General features: G+C 47.0%; 1 protein-coding gene across 9 annotated transcripts in view; it reads left to right on the top strand.

Moving 5' to 3' along the window:
* Positions 1–17,814, top strand: part of LOC116980579 (pleckstrin homology-like domain family B member 2) — a 120,511-nt gene that overhangs the window by 7,890 nt on the left and 94,807 nt on the right. For 6 of the 9 annotated variants that reach the window (XM_033032945.1, XM_033032943.1, XM_033032949.1 and 3 more), the window contains exons 2-4: positions 4,288–4,362; positions 5,003–5,126; positions 8,112–8,294. In XM_033032945.1, the coding sequence (XP_032888836.1) occupies positions 4,291–4,362; positions 5,003–5,126; positions 8,112–8,294 (379 nt within the window). In that variant the 5' untranslated portion in view covers positions 4,288–4,290. Of the gene's footprint in view, positions 1–4,284; positions 4,437–5,002; positions 5,127–8,111; positions 8,295–17,123; positions 17,319–17,814 lie in introns of those variants that run through there. The other 3 variants (XM_033032946.1, XM_033032948.1, XM_033032951.1) reach the window with 3 other exon arrangements.

Here is a 17,814-nt window from a genome sequence, read left to right as displayed (position 1 = left end):
ACCCAACCTTGGAACCCTGCAATAGTCCTGATATAGAGTCTACATCTGAAATGTTGACCATCTTCCAATCTCCACAGTTCCTCCAGCAGTTTATTTGTCATTCAGAGGATTTTAGAACGAGCTATATGGAGCCAGAGGGAGAAGATGAACAGGCTAGGACTTTATTCCCTGGACACCAGGAAGATGAGGGGTGATCTTATGGAGGTGCATAACATCATGAGAGGAATAGATAAGGTAAATGCTCAGAGTCTTTTACCCAGAGTAGGGAAATCAAGATTCAGAGGACATAGGTTTAAGATGAGGGAGGAAAGATTTAATAGGAACCTGAGGGGCAACTTTTATACAAAGGTGGTAGGTATATGGAATGCGCTATCAGATGGTTAAGGCAGGTACTATCACAACGTATACAGAACTTTTGAACAGGTCGCATGAAGTGTGAGAAGCAGTGTTACTCTCTTTCCTGGTGCAAGGTGCAGTGTTACTCCCTTATGAGAGTGGCAATGTTACTTTCTCTCATGAAGTGTAAGAGGCAGTGTTACTCTCATGAAGTGTGAGATGGATGGGTGGATGTTTTTTCCTGGTGGAATAACTGAAATACTGCAGATTGTAAGGTGTTGACCAGCAGGGTGTGTGCCAGCGGAGGATATGAGAGAGCTGATCCTGCCCTCCCTTCAGCGTGCTGCTTGCATCACTGCCTTGTTTGAAGGGGTTGCTTCCACTGGAGGTTCAGAGGCCAGAGTCCCTCCCGTCATTGCCTGTGCTGAGGTTAGCTGTTAGTCTCATGGCCAGCCCACTATTGTTCTTCCCTCTGGCGCAATGAATCACTGCTTTGTGCACTGTAAAGTGCGACAACATCAGAATGCAAGGCGTGGGCTGGCTTTGGGATGCGAGGAGAAGTGGAGTCAGAGTTGTCCCTGACTGTGCCATTGGGCCAGCTTGCCAAAGGAGGGGCCGGGTTTCCTGAAATGCGTTAAATCTGCAATGAAGCAGTGCATCGTAGTGCACCAGGCACGGGCGGGAGGCTGAATGTCAAAACAAGGCCCCATCTGCGGGATTACTTAATGGTGAATTCCTTCCTGTGGGGCCAGTGTGAAGGGTTGTTTGAAGAGAATGAAATGCAAGGCTTTTAACCACTTGTGCTGGCGGCCTGTTTGTGTGGCTATAGTTCAGTGAATGTTGGTGTTGGACACTCAAATTGGCCACCATGTCATCCTCAGCAGGATGAGGCCAGACTGACAGCAACAGCAACAGCCACAATGGGCTAGGCTAACGTGTAGAGGTGGAGATAGAAAGACAGAGGGGATCCTGGAGGGAGTTTAGGAGCAGGATGCTGAGGGAACTGAAGGCGGATGGTAAGCAGAACAGGGAGACGGAGTCGAGGATGAGAGATGACAGGGTGCCAAAGGAAGACAGAGCCAGCGGCGGGCGAGGTCTTGTAGAGAGGGACAGTCAGATCTCCCCCCACCTGTGCAAGTCCCTCCCCCCGCACCTCTGGTGGCAGCTCTCCCTCCGCCTATGCCAGCTCTCCCCCCACCACTGTGAGGTTTCTGGCCACCTGTAACAGCCCCCCCTCCGGTGTCAGCTCTCCCCTTGCCTGTGTCAGGTCTTCCCTGTAAATAATTTCAGGATCGCCTCCATTAACTATTTCATGCCTTCCCCATGTCTAAAGTCTCCTCCTGTGCCTGTTTCAGGTCCCCCCCCCTTGTCTGTTTCAAGTCTTCCCTCTGCCCGTACTCCTCTACCTCAGCCCAAGCGTCTGCCATTCTGCACTCTTCCAGTTCGCCACTCGCTCACTCTCCCCTTGGTCCCCAGCAGTGGGGTCTGTCTAGTTCACAGGAAGAGCTGTGAGTGCTGGTAAAGCAGCAGAAGGCTGAGGCTGTTTCTGGAGGGGGACCTCGTTGAAACATACAGAATAGTGAAAGGCTTGGATAGAGTGGATGTGGAGAGGATGCTTCCACTAGTGGGAGAGTCTAGGACTAGAGGTCATAGCCTCAGAATTAAAGGACATTATTTTAGGAAGAAGATGAGGAGAAATTTCTTTAGTCAGAGGGTGGTGAATCTGTGGTATTCTTTGCCACAGAATTCCGTGGAGGCCAAGTCAGCAGATGTTTTTAAGGCAGAGATAGATAGCATTTTGATTAGTACAGGTGTCAGATGTTATGGGGAGAAGGCAGGAGAGTGGGGTTAAGAGAGAGATAGATCAGCCATGATTAAATGGCGGAGTAGACTTGAAGGGTAAATTTGCGAATAGCTCTGCCCAAGACTACAAGAAAATGTAGAGTTGTCCATCCTATTGTATACTTACCTGAGATATTGAGTACAGGAGTTGGGATGTAATATTACAGTTGTAGAAATCGTTGGTTTGGCTGGATGAATCACTGCACTATGGGAAGGAAATGATTAAGCTTGAGAAATGCAGGAAAGATTCCTAGGCATGTTGCCTGGAGCGGAAGGGCCTGAGTTAGAAAGGGAAATTGGATAGGATGGGACTGTTTTCCCTGAAATGAACGAGGCTGAGGGGAGACCATATCGAGGATTATAAAGCCATGAGAGCCGTAAATAGAGTAGATAGTCTTAGACTTTAATCCAGGATAGAGGGTATAAAATTAGAGGGTGCAGGTTTAAGGTGAGAGGGGAAAGATTGAAAGTGGTCATGAGTGGCAAGTTTTTCGCAGAAATTGGTGGGTTTATGGAACCAACTGTTAGCGAAATTGGTAGAGTTGAAGACAGTGACACCATTTAAAAGATATCTGGACAGATATACAGATAGGAAAGATTTAAAGGGATGTGGGTCAAATATAGGATTAGTGTAGATAGGTATCTTGGTCGGTGTGGACAAATTAGGCTGAAGGACCTCTTTCCCTTCTGCTTAACTATTAATTTATAAGCACAGAAACAGACCAAACATCAACCACTCATTTACAATTATTCACATTACAAAACCACTCGTATACATTACAAAAAAGAGCAATAAGAATGATCAATAACGTTGGATATCTTGAACATACCAATTTATTATTCTTAAAGTCACATACACTGAAGTTCACTGATCTGGTTAAATTTAAGACTGCGCAAATCATTTACAAAGCAAGAAATAATTTACTTCCAAGAAATATACAAAAACTGTTTATGGAAAGACAGGGTGGGTATAATTTGAGAGGGGAACATAATTTAAAAAAACAATGTCAGAACAACTCTTAAAAGTATGTGCATAGCAATCTGTGGTGTGAATTTGTGGAATGGTCTGGAATAGGAGATAAAACTTAGCACAAGCATAATTCAGTTTAAAAAGATGTACAAAAACACTTGTTTAAAAGGATATTGGGATGAGGATAGGTGATTGTGATATTTGTTATACTGATTGTATTGGGAAGGGTGATTATAGAGTGATGGGTTGTATATATGACTAAGATACTGTATAGTATTTGCGGGTTTTTTCTTTTCTTTTTCTTTTTTTCTTTTTTGTATGGCTTTGTAAATATTTGATTAGTGTTCAAATGTAAATAATTTGGTGTACATATATAGTGGCTGGTGTACATATGGTGTACATATAGCTGCTAAATTTGTATGAGATAATTACAAGCAGTTGAATAAGGGGTGGGAATTAATAAGCTTTGGCTTCTTCCTGCTCCTTTTCGGACACATATGATTTCATTTATTTATAGATATTGTTTATGACACTTTATAAATATTTGTGTTTTGTTTTTTGTATGCTGTTTCACATTTGCTTTTTATTCTTTTATTCTGTCCGAAATAAATAACTAATAAATAAATAAATAAAACGATAATCCCTTCTAATTTCCCCCACATTCCCTCACCTCCCTCCAGATACTACTCCTCACCTACACACTAGGGGCACTTTGCAGTGGCCAATTAACCTGGGTGGGGGAGAATGTGCAAACTCCGTACACAGACAGCACCTCAGGCCAGGAATTGAATCAGGACTCTAGAGCTGTGAGGCAGCAGGTCCAGTAGTCACAGTGCTGTGCGGCAGATGGGGAGAAGCTGCTTCTACTGACAGGAGGGTTATGACCAGCTTTAAGTACTTGCCATTTCTTAGCCAGACATTAAATGCACTGCAAATTGTTCCGATCTGGAATATGCTGGTTGAAAATGTGGCAGAGAATGATTAACTTACAAGAGGAAAGTTGACATAGAATGAAAAGGAGAAATTTACTGGCATCGCTCACTGGATGAGGACACCTTGTAAAGAGCTGAAATATCTTCAGCTCCGCATTCTTTCCATTGTTTGGATTTGTGACCAGGAATTTCATGTGTTTTCAGCAGGAAATGGGAAACTCTGAAGTTGAGAAAGTATTGGAGGAAAAGGAGGAGCCAAGGAATGACCAGGAGTTACTGAAAGTGAGTGGCTGGGGTGGAACATCACACCATCAACAACAACCAGTGAAGGAGATGCCCCAGGCAAAGTAACAATGGTTGGCTTCAACTGCCCTGTCCTCTCTGTTTCAATGGCTGATTTAGTGCTCTGGGGTTCACGCCTCACCAAAGGACCTGTAGGTTAGAGGGTAGAGTGGGTTAGGGTTATGCTGGCCACGGGTGCCTACGACAAACGAGATGGCACTGGAGAAGGTGCCTTTATTGTCTCTCCATGTGCGCAGTGTTGATGGCAGATCACACACTACGTTTTGTAGAAAAGAATAAAAGGGAATGACCCGCGGGACTACAATGGGGCAATGGGGCCAGTGGGAGCTGGTGTGCACCAGATGGGCTGAGAGTCTCTTGTGTTTGTCATAAGGAATGATGTCAAACAGAATTCGACGATGAAGTATTGAGGTATTGGAATGGGTCATGAAAAGTGCGGTCAAAGAGGTGGGCTTCAAGGAGGGTGAGTGAATGAAATGGAAGTGAGGTGATTCGCGGGGTGACTCCTGGGATATCCGTAAATGTACAGGATGGGGTTGGGAATGGGGTTTGTGCGACAGATGTTGAGAGCAGAAGGGAAGTGCAGGTGGGAGTGACGTGGGCTTTGGTTCATTGACAGAGGACCTCGCTGGACATCATCGACATCGGAAAGGGTTTGAAGATGCAGTCGGAGCGACCCCACCTGGTGAGCCTGGGCCGTGGCCGATTGAGCATTGCCATCACTCTGCTCCCGATCAATGAAGGTAAGCCTGGCACCAGCCCGTCCACGGTGACTCTCAGACTGGTGTGTGTGTCGGGGACAGAGCTGTCATCACTCCCACCCATCATGGCTCATTCCCCCTGACGTATAGTGGGGAGAGATGGTTGTAGAGGGGAGAAGGAAGCAGCATGTGCTATTATTAAAGGTGGGAGCTGATGTGTGTGTGATCCACGTGCATGGCTGTCCTGCTGTGATCCTGCCCCTTTGAGGCGGTGCTTTTGATAACTTCCAGGATCGTCCTGTTGGAGGACAAGGCTCGTATAGGTTCCTGGGAGTGTGATCTGTTGAATCGTGCCAGTGGCTGAGCGGGGAGTGGTGAGTTGTCCACATTGTATCACACGGCGTGTGTGTGCATGTGGGTGTGCGTGCGTGCGTGCATGCGCGAGTGTGTGTGTTTATGTGCATGTCTGTGCATGTGGATGTGTGCGCGTGTATGTGTGCGTGCGTGCATGCGCTCGTGTGTTTGTGTGCATGTGTGGGTGCGTTTGTGTCTGTGCTCGTGTGTGTGTGCGTGTGTAAGTGCGTGCATGCTTGTGAGGCTGTCTGTGTGTATGTGTCTGTGGGTGCGTGTGTGTGTGCGCGCGTGTGTGTGCGTGTGTGTGTATATCTGCGTATGTGTGTGCGTGTGTGCGTGTGAGTGTGCGTGTCTGTGTGTGCATGTGCATGTATGTCTGTGTGCATGTGCGTGTGCTTGTGTGTGTGTCTGTGTGTGCATGTGTGTGTGTCTGTGTGTGCGCTTGTGTGTGTGCGTTTGTGTGTGCGTGCGTTTGTGTGGCCGGCAGCCTGGGGTGGAATCAGCTGATTGGACTGGAGAGTGTCCTGATCACAGTCTCGTCATCAGCTGGTCGCCTGTCCGGGTTCAGATGCCCCCACTGACATTGTTTTATAACCAAAGCACAAATCCTTTCTTCCCTCTTCCTCTGCTTCCCACCCCCCTCTTTTCTTGATGGGTCTATTTCTGAGCTTCACCTCCCTTTGGCTCCCTCACATAGTCTCCCTCATTCTGGCTGCTGAAGTGTTTGCCTTCACTCCTGTTCTCTTCCTCCCACCTCCCCTCCCCATCCCCTTTCTGTAACCCTCCCCACCCCCCTTTCCTCCCATTCCCACTTCCCCCTCTCCTTCCACTCTTCCTCATCCACTCCTCCTGTAGAGATTCCCAAAGGGGGAGAGAAGTCCTTCAAACATTAACAGCAACATGGATCCTAAAGACAGCAATTCCCCTCCCCCCTTCCTCCTCCCCAGTGGTTTCACCCCCTATAGTTAACAGCACTGCAGCCCGCCCCAGACTTTGCAACGATTCATGAGACACTCCTGCTCCCCTTTGCTCCGCTCCCCTTTGCTCCTCCTTCCTTCCCTCCTTCTTCCCTCCCTACCTACCCCCTCTTCCAATTTCCCTCTCCTTCCTTCCCTCCACCTCCCCTCCCAATCTTGCCTCCTCTTCCCTTTTCTCCTCCTACCTTTCTCCTCTCTTCCCTTCCCTCCTCCCCTCCCCCTATCTTGCCTCCCCTTCCATTCCCTTCTCTCCTACTCTTTCCCATCTCCTCCACTTCTCTACTCCCCTTCTCCCTACTCCTCCTCTCCGACCTTCTCCCCCATTCCCTTCCTTCCCCTCTGCGACATTTCATTCCCTTCTCCCCCTCCATCATCACACTCCCCCCCGTTCTTTGCTTGTTGTTAGTTAAAGTGTTTACACTGAGCTGTGGTGGGGACTGACCTGGGCAATATCAGCATTTGGAAACCTCTTAATCCACGGGACGAGGCATCGATGGCTGTTTCTGAGGGGTTTCTCACTCAGTAGTGAGGGGTGCCCCTGCTCAGGAACACAATGAGCCCCCTCGTTCAACAGGCCCTGGAGAGAGGTAACAGACATGCAGTGCCAACAGACAGCACCTGAGGTCAGGATTGACCCTGGGTCGCTGGGCCTGTGAGGCAGCAACTCTACCAGCTGCAACGCTGTGCTGTCCTGTGACTCTTTCCGACTACTGTTCTCCATTCATCGAGAAGCTTGTGGGCTGGATGGGTTCATGTGCAGGGGCATCCCTCACTGCTGAGTGAGAAATGTTAGATGAATTACAGATGGTGATGAGTCAGAGAATAGAAGGTAGACAAAAATGCTGGAGAAACTCAGCGGGTGAGGCAATTACATTGAGATCGACCGATTGACCAAATGGTGCCAGCACAACAACATGGCTCTCAGTATCAGTAAAACCAATTAACTGATTGTGGACTTTGGAATGGGAAGGATGAGGACCCACAATCCTGTTTATATCAACGGGACGATGGTGGAGAGAGTCAAAAACTTCAAATTCCTGGGAGTGCATATTTCAGAAGATCGTTCCTGGTCCTAACACAGTGATGCAATTATAAATAAAGCACATTGACGACTCTACTTCCTGAGAAGATTAAGGAGATTTGGTATGTCAGAGAGGATTCTCTTGAACTTCTGCAGGTGTGCAGTAGAGAGCACATTGACTGGTTGCATCATGGTCTGGTTCAGCAACTTGAACGTCCAGGATCGGAAAAGACTGCAAAAAATTGTGAACACTGCCCAGTCCATCACCTCCCCACCATCAAAGGGATTATTATTATTATTATTACACTAATATTGTTTGTTTTTTTGAGTGTGGGTTTGTGTATGTATATGTATATATATTAAATAAAATGTATGTATATATTTATATATATATAGACGTGCGTATGTGTATACACACTGAACTTTTTTTCTCTCTCGTTTAACATATTGTTCAGTGTACTATGTTCACATATTCTGTTGTGCTGCAGCGAGTAAGAATTTCATTGTTATATCTGGGACATATGACAATAAAACACCCTTGACTCTCTTGACCCTTGACCGAGTGACCGGAGGTTGGTCCGGGGACAATCAGTGAGGGTCCATGGATGCTCCATGTCAGCGTGAGGACAGTTCAGTCGGATTGCCACTGATGTCAGGGTTTATGTTTGTCCTCAGGCAAGACGAGGATTGGTACCGAAGATGCTGCCGTCCCGCAGGACATTATAATACAAGGGGCGGACGTGGCAGCGGAGCACTGTTACATTGAAAACCTGAAGGGGGTGATCATGCTGCACCCCTGTGGCAACTGCTGCACCATGGACGGGTTTCTGGTGAAAGAGCCCACACATCTGACCCAAGGTAGGTGCCTGGCCTGCAACCACTCCCACCCGCACTCACACGATTCTGACAGGGAGAGGGGCCGCCAGTGTCAGTGGATGTGTGCATGCACTGTGTCAGAGGGTGTGTATGCACTGTGTCAGTGTTAGTGAGCATGTGCATTCTGTCAGTGTTGGGAGTTGCAGGTGTGTGTGTGCACACTGCGCCTGTGTCAATGAATGTGTGTGCTGTCAGGAGTAGCTGGTGTATGTGAGTCCCCTGTGCTGATAGCTATGTGTATTGTTTCAGAGCTAAAGGGAACATCCAGTTGCAAGGGCCAGTGGCTATGGTCATTGTGTCAGAGGTAGCGGTAATATATTGCAATACAATAATGCCATTGCCCCACATATGTCGTGTGGAGTTGTGCATTGGACGACTGTGCAAGATGTTAGGACCATTGAACTAGGTGAGGATGTGTTCACTGATTGGTCTGTGAATGCTAGTATTTATCGTAAAGCAGGGTTGGCAACCTTGTTCTGCATAGGGGCCAGGACCCATGTCTGTGAGCGGATGGCGGGCCACATCTATCGCCATAGTTAATAAATGGAGGTAATAATAATATACTAAATTAGTAATTAGTAATAAAATACATACTAATAATACATAAATTAGTAATAACACATACTAATAATACATACTAACTAGTGTGACACTAGGTGTTGTTTTTCGCATTAGTTTTCACGTGTTTTTCAAATAGTTTTCTGGAGTTCTCAGATCCTTCGCATGCCCTGGGACTGGCTGCAGCACCCAGGTCACCTGCATGCCCCGGGACGATCTGCAGTTCCCAGGTCGGCTCGCCTGCCCCAGGACTGGCTACAGTTCCCAGGTCGCGAAAACGAATTGGAAAAAAAACCGCCTGCGGGCCGAATGACTTCGGGTTACGGGCCGGATCGGGCCCATGGGCCGTAGGTTGCCGACCCCTGTCGTAAAGTGTAGCTGTCTTTCCAGCAGTTTGTCCTCATCAGCCCACATGGTCAGCATGGTGGCACAGTGGCAGAGTTGCCGCCTTACAGCACCAGAAACCTGGGTTTAATCCGAACTAAGTTGTCTGTATGGAGTTTACACGTTCTTCTTGTGACCGTGTGTGGGTTTTCTCCGGGTGCTTCAGTTTCCTCCCACACTCCAAAGACGCACAGGTTTGTAGGTTAAATCCCTTATGTAAATTGTCTCTACTATGTAGCATAGAACTAGTGTATTGGTGATGATCGATCAGTGTGGGCCAAAGGGCCTGTACCTCTAAACTAAACTAAACTAAACCTGACCCGCCCAATGGTTCTGTCAGTGATGGGTGTTGCCCATGCGGTAGTTGGGACATCCTACATGCGTTAGGACAAAGAGCTCTTCCACTTTGCAACGATCCATACTTAGTATAAGACAGTCTGGGAAAGAGAGGAATTGATCCCTCGGCACTGATAGCAAAAGACCACAAGACATAAGAGCAGAATTGGGCCATTTGGCCCATCGAGTCTGCTCCACCATTGAATTGCTTATCTATTTATTCCTCTCAACTTGATTCTCCTGCCTTCTCCCTTTGACACCCTTACTAATTAAGAACCTGTTAATCTCTGCTTTAATAATACCCTATGACTTGCCCTCAACAGCCATCTGTGGCAACAAATTCCATTCATCCTAAACTCCAGTGAGTACTGGCCCAGAGCCTTCAAACAGTGCTCATACGTCAACCCAGTCATCCCCGGGATCATTTTTGTAAACCTCCTCTGGACTCTATTGTAGGTTATTGTAGGTTAATTGGCTTGGTATAAGTGTAAATTGTCCCTAGTGTGTGTAGGATAATGTTAATGTATGGGGATCGCTAGTGGGCTTGTTTCCGCGCTGTATCTCTAAACTCCAAACTCGTGCTCCCTAATCAAGTCTAGTTCACTGTACATCACTAAATCCAGAATTGTCTTTTCCACAGTGGGCCTGATCACAAGCTTCTCTAAGATCGCTGGTTGGTACGGACTGCTTTCAGCATCTCATAGCTATTCTACAAATTCCTTCTCTTGCAATCCAGTACCGACCCGATTTTCCCCAATCTACCTGCATATTGAAATCCCCCATAATCACTGTAACATTGCCTTTCTTACATGCTTTTTCTATTTCCAGGTTTAATTTGTACCCTACTTCCTGGCTGCTATTCGGAGTCCCATAAATAACCCATCAGGGTTTACTTACCCTTGCAGCTTCTACTCACAAGGATTCTACATCTTCTGACGTAATTTGCTGCCTAGGATTGGATTTCATCCCTTTCCAACAGAGCCACCCTACCCCTTTGCCCACCTACTTGTCTTGTTGATAGGATGTTTCCTTAGGTATGCAGCTCCCAGCTCTGATCCTCTTTCAGCCATGACTCTGTGATGCAAACTGCACTATAAGTTCATCCACCATGTTTCATATACTGCGTGCTTCCTTTTCACAGCACATGTTTATCTGTCTCCTTCCAACACCTTTCTGAGGCCTCAATCATAAACCGTGGTTAAAGTCAGGGATTTGTACAACACAGAAATTGGCCCTTCAGCCCATCTTGTCCATGCCAATCATCCCAGTCCACATCACAACTCACGTCTTCTTTGTAATCAAGATTTTATTAATCTCTAGTAAAGCCGGTTTGGTATACACTTAATGTGTTAGTGTGTGTTTAAGATAATATGAGTGTATCAAAGGCTAGTGTAGGTAGTTCAGGGGCAGCAGAGTGGTGCAGCTACTGGAGTCACTGCCTCCAGTGACCCAGATTCAATCCTGACCTCAGGTGCTGTCTATGTGGAGTTTGCATCTTCTCCTTATGACTGCATGACTTTCCACTGGATACCTGAGTTTCCTCCCACATCCCAAAGATGTGCAGGTGGTGGATTAATTAACTGCTGTAAATTAATTAATTGCTCCTCATGTGTAAGTGAGTGGTAAGATCAGGGGAGAGTAGATGGGAATGTGGGGAGAATAACATGAGATTAACGTGGGATGAGTGGGTGCTTGTTGGAAGTGCAGACTTGATAGGCTGTTTGTGTGCTCTGTAACTGCATGACCCTATGAAAGAAACTTGTAACTTAGATTTCAGACGGCACTATTTAGTAATCTCAACAGGCAGTATATTGCAGTGCAGGTGGGACAACACCTAGGTGAGTTACAGTACCAAAACATCCCCCTTAAAATATTGTTGTACAGAGGAGGCATTACCACCCACTGAGCAGTGATGGGCCTTTGAAAGTTTTAACCTTTTTCCCACCAACCTGCATGATATTCTTCTTCAAATTTATATTCAAGCCCTTTGGAGATTTCTATTGAATCTGCTTCCACCAGTGCACAGAAGACCCTGGCAACTTGCTGTGTATACGTTGAAACACCACCACCGCACTTCTGACTATTGAGTTACTGGCCCCACAACCAGTGGGATGTAGTAGATTCTGCCACAAAAAGAACCATTCTCTCCACATCTAACCTATCAATCCCTCAGGATCTTACATGTTTCAAACAAGTTCTCTCTCACTATTCTAAACTTGAGCACACCCAAGCTTGGCCTGTCTAACCTTTCTTCATAGAACAACATGCCCGTTATTGGTTCATAAACCTCCTCTGAACTCGCTGGAGTGGGCGAGTTCCAGGTATTGGTCCACAAAGTTCAGAGGTGGTTTTTGGACTGATACCTGGTCTTCTATTTGGACCATCTTCCTTTCCTATCGGATTCCAGAATCTACAGTCTTTTGTTCTCCACTTATCACCTCCCAGCCTCTGTCGCTGTCTCCACCCCCACCTGACACTGCAATTAACATCTACTCACCAGAGTTGCTAGCTTTTGCTTTATTTTTGTGTCATCTGCAATTTGAGCAACCACACCTTTGGTGCTTTCATCCACGTTATTTATATGAATAACGTGTTGGGTGCACGGCAGCACGGCAACGCAGCAGTAGAGTTGCTGCCTAACAGAGCTTACAGCGCCAGAAACCCGGGTTCAATCACGACTACGGGTGCTGTCTGTACGGAGTTTGTATATTCTCCCCGTGACCATGTAGGTTTTCTCCGAGATCTTTGATTTCCTCCCACACTCCAAAGACGTACAGGTTTGTAGGTTAATTGGCTCGGTAGAAAGTTAAATTGTCCCTAGCGTATGTAGAATAGAGGTAATGTGCAGGGATGGCTGGACGGCGCAGACTCGGTGGGCTGAAGGGCCTGTTTCCACACTGTATCTCTAAACTAAACTAAACTAAAATTGTAGGAGGTCAAGGCCACAGCACCAATCACGGCACACCAGTCATTGCATCATGCTAGTCAGAAAAATGACGTATTTAACCCTCTGCCGAATTTCCTGTTAGCCAGCCAATGATCCACACTAGTATTTCACATTTCATATGACATAGGAGGCCATTCAGTCCGTCAGCGACTATGCCAACTCACAGAGCAACACCATTCCCCCGCCAATCTATCCCTGAAACCTCTTCTTCCCAGATTCCCATCAACTCTCCCTGGATTCTATCCCTCACCAACACGAGGGACAATTTACAGAGAACAATTAACCCACCAACCTGCACGTCTTTGGGATGTGGGAGGAAAGTGGAGCACCCGGATAAAACCCACAAAGTAACGAGGAGAATGTATAAATTCAACTCAGACAGCACCAGAGACACGGGTTCAATCCTGATCTCGGGTTCAAGATTGAACCCGTGTCTCTTCTACTGTGAGGCAGCAACTCCACTAGCTGCGTCACTGTGCCACACAGTCAGACAGATCTCAGTTACAGAACTCCTTCTTTGGAAGTTTAAAGGCATTTAAATTCCACTCTGGAGACAGGCTTGAGTTTGGTAAGGTTCATTATTGGTTTGGCTTGGATATTTTTCTCTCGATATAACTTTGGTTAAACAATACATCAACTTTTGAAATTTTTTCAATCTCAAAGCACAAATCAGAGTAACAGCACAGCCTTCACTCACAGAATGTGAGCAGATACTTGGTGTTTCATCAGGGGATAATCGGCTCAATTTGCATCGACTCAATGCACTTACAACATTCAAAGAAACCTTCAACAAATACTTTGTGCAGAGTCAGCAAACCTGGCACAGAGTCCTTGCTGCTGAGGCTTGTTTATGAACAGGATGCCAGGCTGTCTTTCCCTCTTCCTCACACTTTCCTTTCATTTCAGGTATAGATGACATTGTACTGATACCTGTGCTGAGAATGTATATATTAATTATACAAGCTTTGTGATCCAGGATCCAACATGTCAGCCACCATGAAAACACCAGACTAGTTCAGGCTTTCCTCTAATTATGACTTCAGCAGCAACTTAATCTCCCTGGCATAATGTGCATACCTTCCAGTCTATGTTTGAGATAATGGGTTCACCAAAGACACTGAATTCCAGGGAGTAAACGGGGTTGTAGCAGGACACATCAGGTGAGAGGCAACCCGTGAGAGAGAAACAAAAAATCACCACAGGTGCTGGAAAGCTGAAATTAAAAAGGAGAATGTTCGAAACATTCAGTGTGCTGAGCCAGCCCTCCTCCCCCACAATGTCAAACACACTTGTTTTCCAACTTCTCCCACTTCTAACGAAAGGTCATTGACCAAGAGTTTAACCGAGTTTTCCTCTTCCTTTCTGACGAGTACCCTCACATTGCATAATCATAAAGTTATACAGTACAAAAGCAGGCCCTTTGGCCCAACTCATCCATGCTGACCAAGTTACCTAACCAGGTTAGTCCCACTTACCTGTGCTTGGCCATGTGCCTTGAATCTTTCCTAGACATGTACCTTTCCTAGTGTCTCTTAAACATTATAATGTACCCTCTTCTACCACTTCCTCTGGCAACTAGTTTCATGTCCTCACTAACCTGTGAAAATGTTGTCTCTCCTTTTAAATTTTTCCCCTCTTACCTTAAATCTATGTTGTCTAGTTTTAGACTCCCTAACCCTGGGGAAAAGGCCGTGACCATCCATCTTTTCTATGGCCCTCATATCTTATTACCCTCAATAAGCTCACCCCTCAACCTCCTAGACCAGGGAAAACAGTTCTAGTCTATCCAGCAAATAGCCCACACCCAGTTACATCATTTTAAATCATTGTTGTATCGTTTCCAGTTTAGTGATATCCTTCCTACAACAGGAACTTTACCATAGCTTTTTATTCTCTCACTGTTTTATGGAGTACAGTGACATTCCCTGGGATCTAGACCAGGACTGCTTTACATTCTTGGATTTGCATGTACAGGGCACGGTTTCCAAATTTGTAAATACCACAAGACTGGTAGATGTACTGAATCCTTAGTGGGTCAGTAACAGACCGTGGAGATATAGACAGCTGGGCATAAAGGTGGCAGATTAAATTTAATGATGAGAAATGTGAAGTGACACGTTTTGGCTGGAAGAATGATAGGAGGCTTTTTAACCCAGTTTGAACGAAGTAGGGTAGATCTGAGGGTAAATATGCAGAGTTTGTTGAAATTTTGAAAAGTGGTTCCAAAAGTTTATGGGATCTGGCTTTATAAATAGAGACATCGAGAACAGGAACAAGGAAGCCATGACCAACCTTTATTGAACACCGAAGATAGACACAAAATGCTGGAGTAACTCAGTGGGACAGGCAGCATCTCTGGAGAGAAGGAATGGGTGACGTTTTGGGTCGAGACCCTTCTTCAAACAGTAAACCAGCATCTGCAGTTTCTTCCCGCACTTTATTGAACACAACTTCAATCACAACTGTATTCGATACGAAACGATAGAACGTTATTTATCCCAGGAGGAAACTTGATCTGCCAAGTCATAAAAACACAAAATATATGAAACATGAAATTAAAGTGACGAGTGGTAAGACTTGGGGATGTGCAAAGATTGGTGAGGGGAGTCGGTCTCAGTCTACCCCACGACAGAAGGGGGAGGAATTGGAAAGTTTGATAGCCACAGGGAAGAAGGATCTCCAGTGACATTCTGTCCTGCATCTTGGTGAAAGAAATCTATTGCCTCAGGTTGACCATGGAGGGAGGGAGCTGTATTGTCCAGGATGCTCCACAGTTTGAGGAGCATCCTCCCCTCCAAGGCCACCTCCCTTGAATCCAACTCTGCCTCCAGGAAGGAACCAGCCTTCCTGGTTAGTTTTTTTTATCGTATTGGCATCCACGGCCTTCGCCCTGTTGCCCCAGCGCCCGGCAGCAAAGGAGATGGCACTGATTGCAGAACATCTGCAGCATCTTACTGCAGATGTTGGAGTGGAGCCTTCTCAAAAAGTACAGCCGGCTCTGTCCCTTCTTGTACAGGGCCTCATTGTTCCTGGACCAGTCCAGTTTACTGTCCAGGTACATTCCAAGGTATTTGTACTCCCTGGTAAACTGCACATCCACACCATTGATGGAGACAGGGGACAGGGATGTTCCTCTCCTCCTAAAGTTCACCACCAAGTCCTTAGTCTTGTCAGTGTTGAGCTGCAGGTGAATCAGCCCACACCACTCAACAAAATCGTTGACTACACCTCTGTATTCAGCACGTCATTGACTACACCTCTATATTCAGCATTTTTGTATTTTACAAAAGATATTTGTCCTACAATCATAGAGTTATACAGCAGTGGTTCTCAAATGGGGGTATGCGTACCCCTGGGGGTACGTGAAGGCACTCCAGGGGGTACGTGATATTTTAAAATATTTTTGCGCTGGTTAGGGGGTACTTGGCTGAAAAAATATTTCACAGGGGGTACATCACTGAAAAAAGGTTGAGAACCACTGTTATACAGTATAGAACTAAAGGGCTTTGGCCCTTTAGCCCAACTCATCCATGCAGACCAGGCTGCCTGAGCAAGTTCTGTTCCTGGCCCATATCCTACCAAACATTTCCTCTCCAAGTATCACCGTGAGTTAAATGCCATAATTGTATCCGCCTCTCCCACTTCCTCTGGTAGCCCAATCCCTACATCTACCACCCTCTGTGTAGGTGTTGGGGAATGCAGGTGAGAGTTTATTTTTGAGGTAATTTGTACTCTTATATTTTATCAACACTGTCACTTCATGCAAAGCCATACAGATGGATCAGCCACCAGTCCACGTACAGCATTCCAGAAACATAATATAAATATCACGTGGTTAACATCTAGTGTTGGTACGAATCTTTGCTGTTGCAAATACAAATGACCTTTTTAATTTCAGAGAGCATTTTGGGGATTTGTTTTATTTGTGCTTTATTAGTTAAAGTGCAGGACTCACGCAGTAATCCAGGCCGGCGGTCCAATGCCGCAACAATAGAAGTGTTGTTTTACATAGACATCTGAAATTGGGGTGCTTGGTCAATGAGGGCATCAAGATGGTATCCAAGGAAGAGTAGGGAAGTTACCCCATGACGCTGTGTGCGTGGATTGACTGCAAATGCACACCAGGACTGTCTCTGTGGAGGGCCTGAATGTCTGGCCCAACCGGTGGTACATGGAGCAGATGAATCTCCCTCACAGATCCAGTGTGTGTGGCTATCCCTGAACTCACTGTTCACCCAGGACAGTGAGTGACAAGAGACACGGAGTGTGGAGATGGTTGGTGTCAACCCCTGCAATGCAACTCAGAGGCTGTTGCATCACATGGCCCCATGCACCACTGGCAGGTTCCCCAGCGCTGTCACCCCTCACCCTGATCAGGAGGAAGGTCGCATGGCCAGCACTGAGGGTTGGAGGCAACCCACTCCCCTCACACACACACACACCCTTCTTTCCTCCCACCCCTCCCCCTCTCACTTTCCCCACTCCTCTCCTTCACTCCCTCCCTTGTCTCCCCCCTGTCCCACTTCTTCCCCCCATCTCCCCCTCCCTCCCCCCCCTCCCTCTCTCCTCCCCCCGAGCGGACGACGGCCGCCGCCCCCCATCCGGCGCCGGGCTCCATTCGCTGCCAGTCAGTGAGTGAGTCTGTGCGGCTCGGAGAGTGTGAGCGCCGCCGGCCGCTCCCTCACTCACTCACTCACTCACCAGCTGGTCCCGGGGTGTGGAGGAGAGAGAGCCCCGGACAGCGGCGGCTGTGTCCCGGACCGGAGCCGCCCGACCTGCGAGTGAGTATCTACCGCTTTCTGCCTTGCTGTGGCCCGGGCGGGGACGGGGTCTGTCGCGGACAGTGTTGCGGGGGCAGTCCTGTCACCAAAAGTAACAGGATCCCACCACCCTAAAGTCGCCCCAAACTTCCCCAAAGTCGCCCCACAACCGGGCTCTGCTAAACTCTGGGCGGACTGCGAGGTACCCTCACACCGCAGTTGTACCCACACCGCTGTATAGTCAAACTGATATCCCCCCCAGAGAGAAGATCCAGATAGTTTGGATGGTAATGTTACTCTCAGCCGTCCGACATCGGTGTGTGCTTGTGAGAGAGAGAGGAGGGGGGGATTAATGGGGATGAGAGAGTGAGGGGATGGTGGGGTGAGAGAGTGAGGAGGGGAGATTAATGAGGGTGAGAGAGTGAGGAGATGGAATAAGAGAGTGAAGTGGGAGGGTGAGGGGGGCGGGGGGGTGTATGAGAATTGATCGTAAAGAATCACTGACCATAACACATAA

The sequence above is a fragment of the Amblyraja radiata genome, chromosome 14 (genome assembly GCF_010909765.2).
Source record: "Amblyraja radiata isolate CabotCenter1 chromosome 14, sAmbRad1.1.pri, whole genome shotgun sequence".
In the NCBI taxonomy this organism is placed as follows: Eukaryota; Metazoa; Chordata; class Chondrichthyes; order Rajiformes; family Rajidae; genus Amblyraja; species Amblyraja radiata.
Note: the sequence above shows the minus strand (reverse complement) of the source record. Positions and strands in the feature narration are given on the sequence as shown.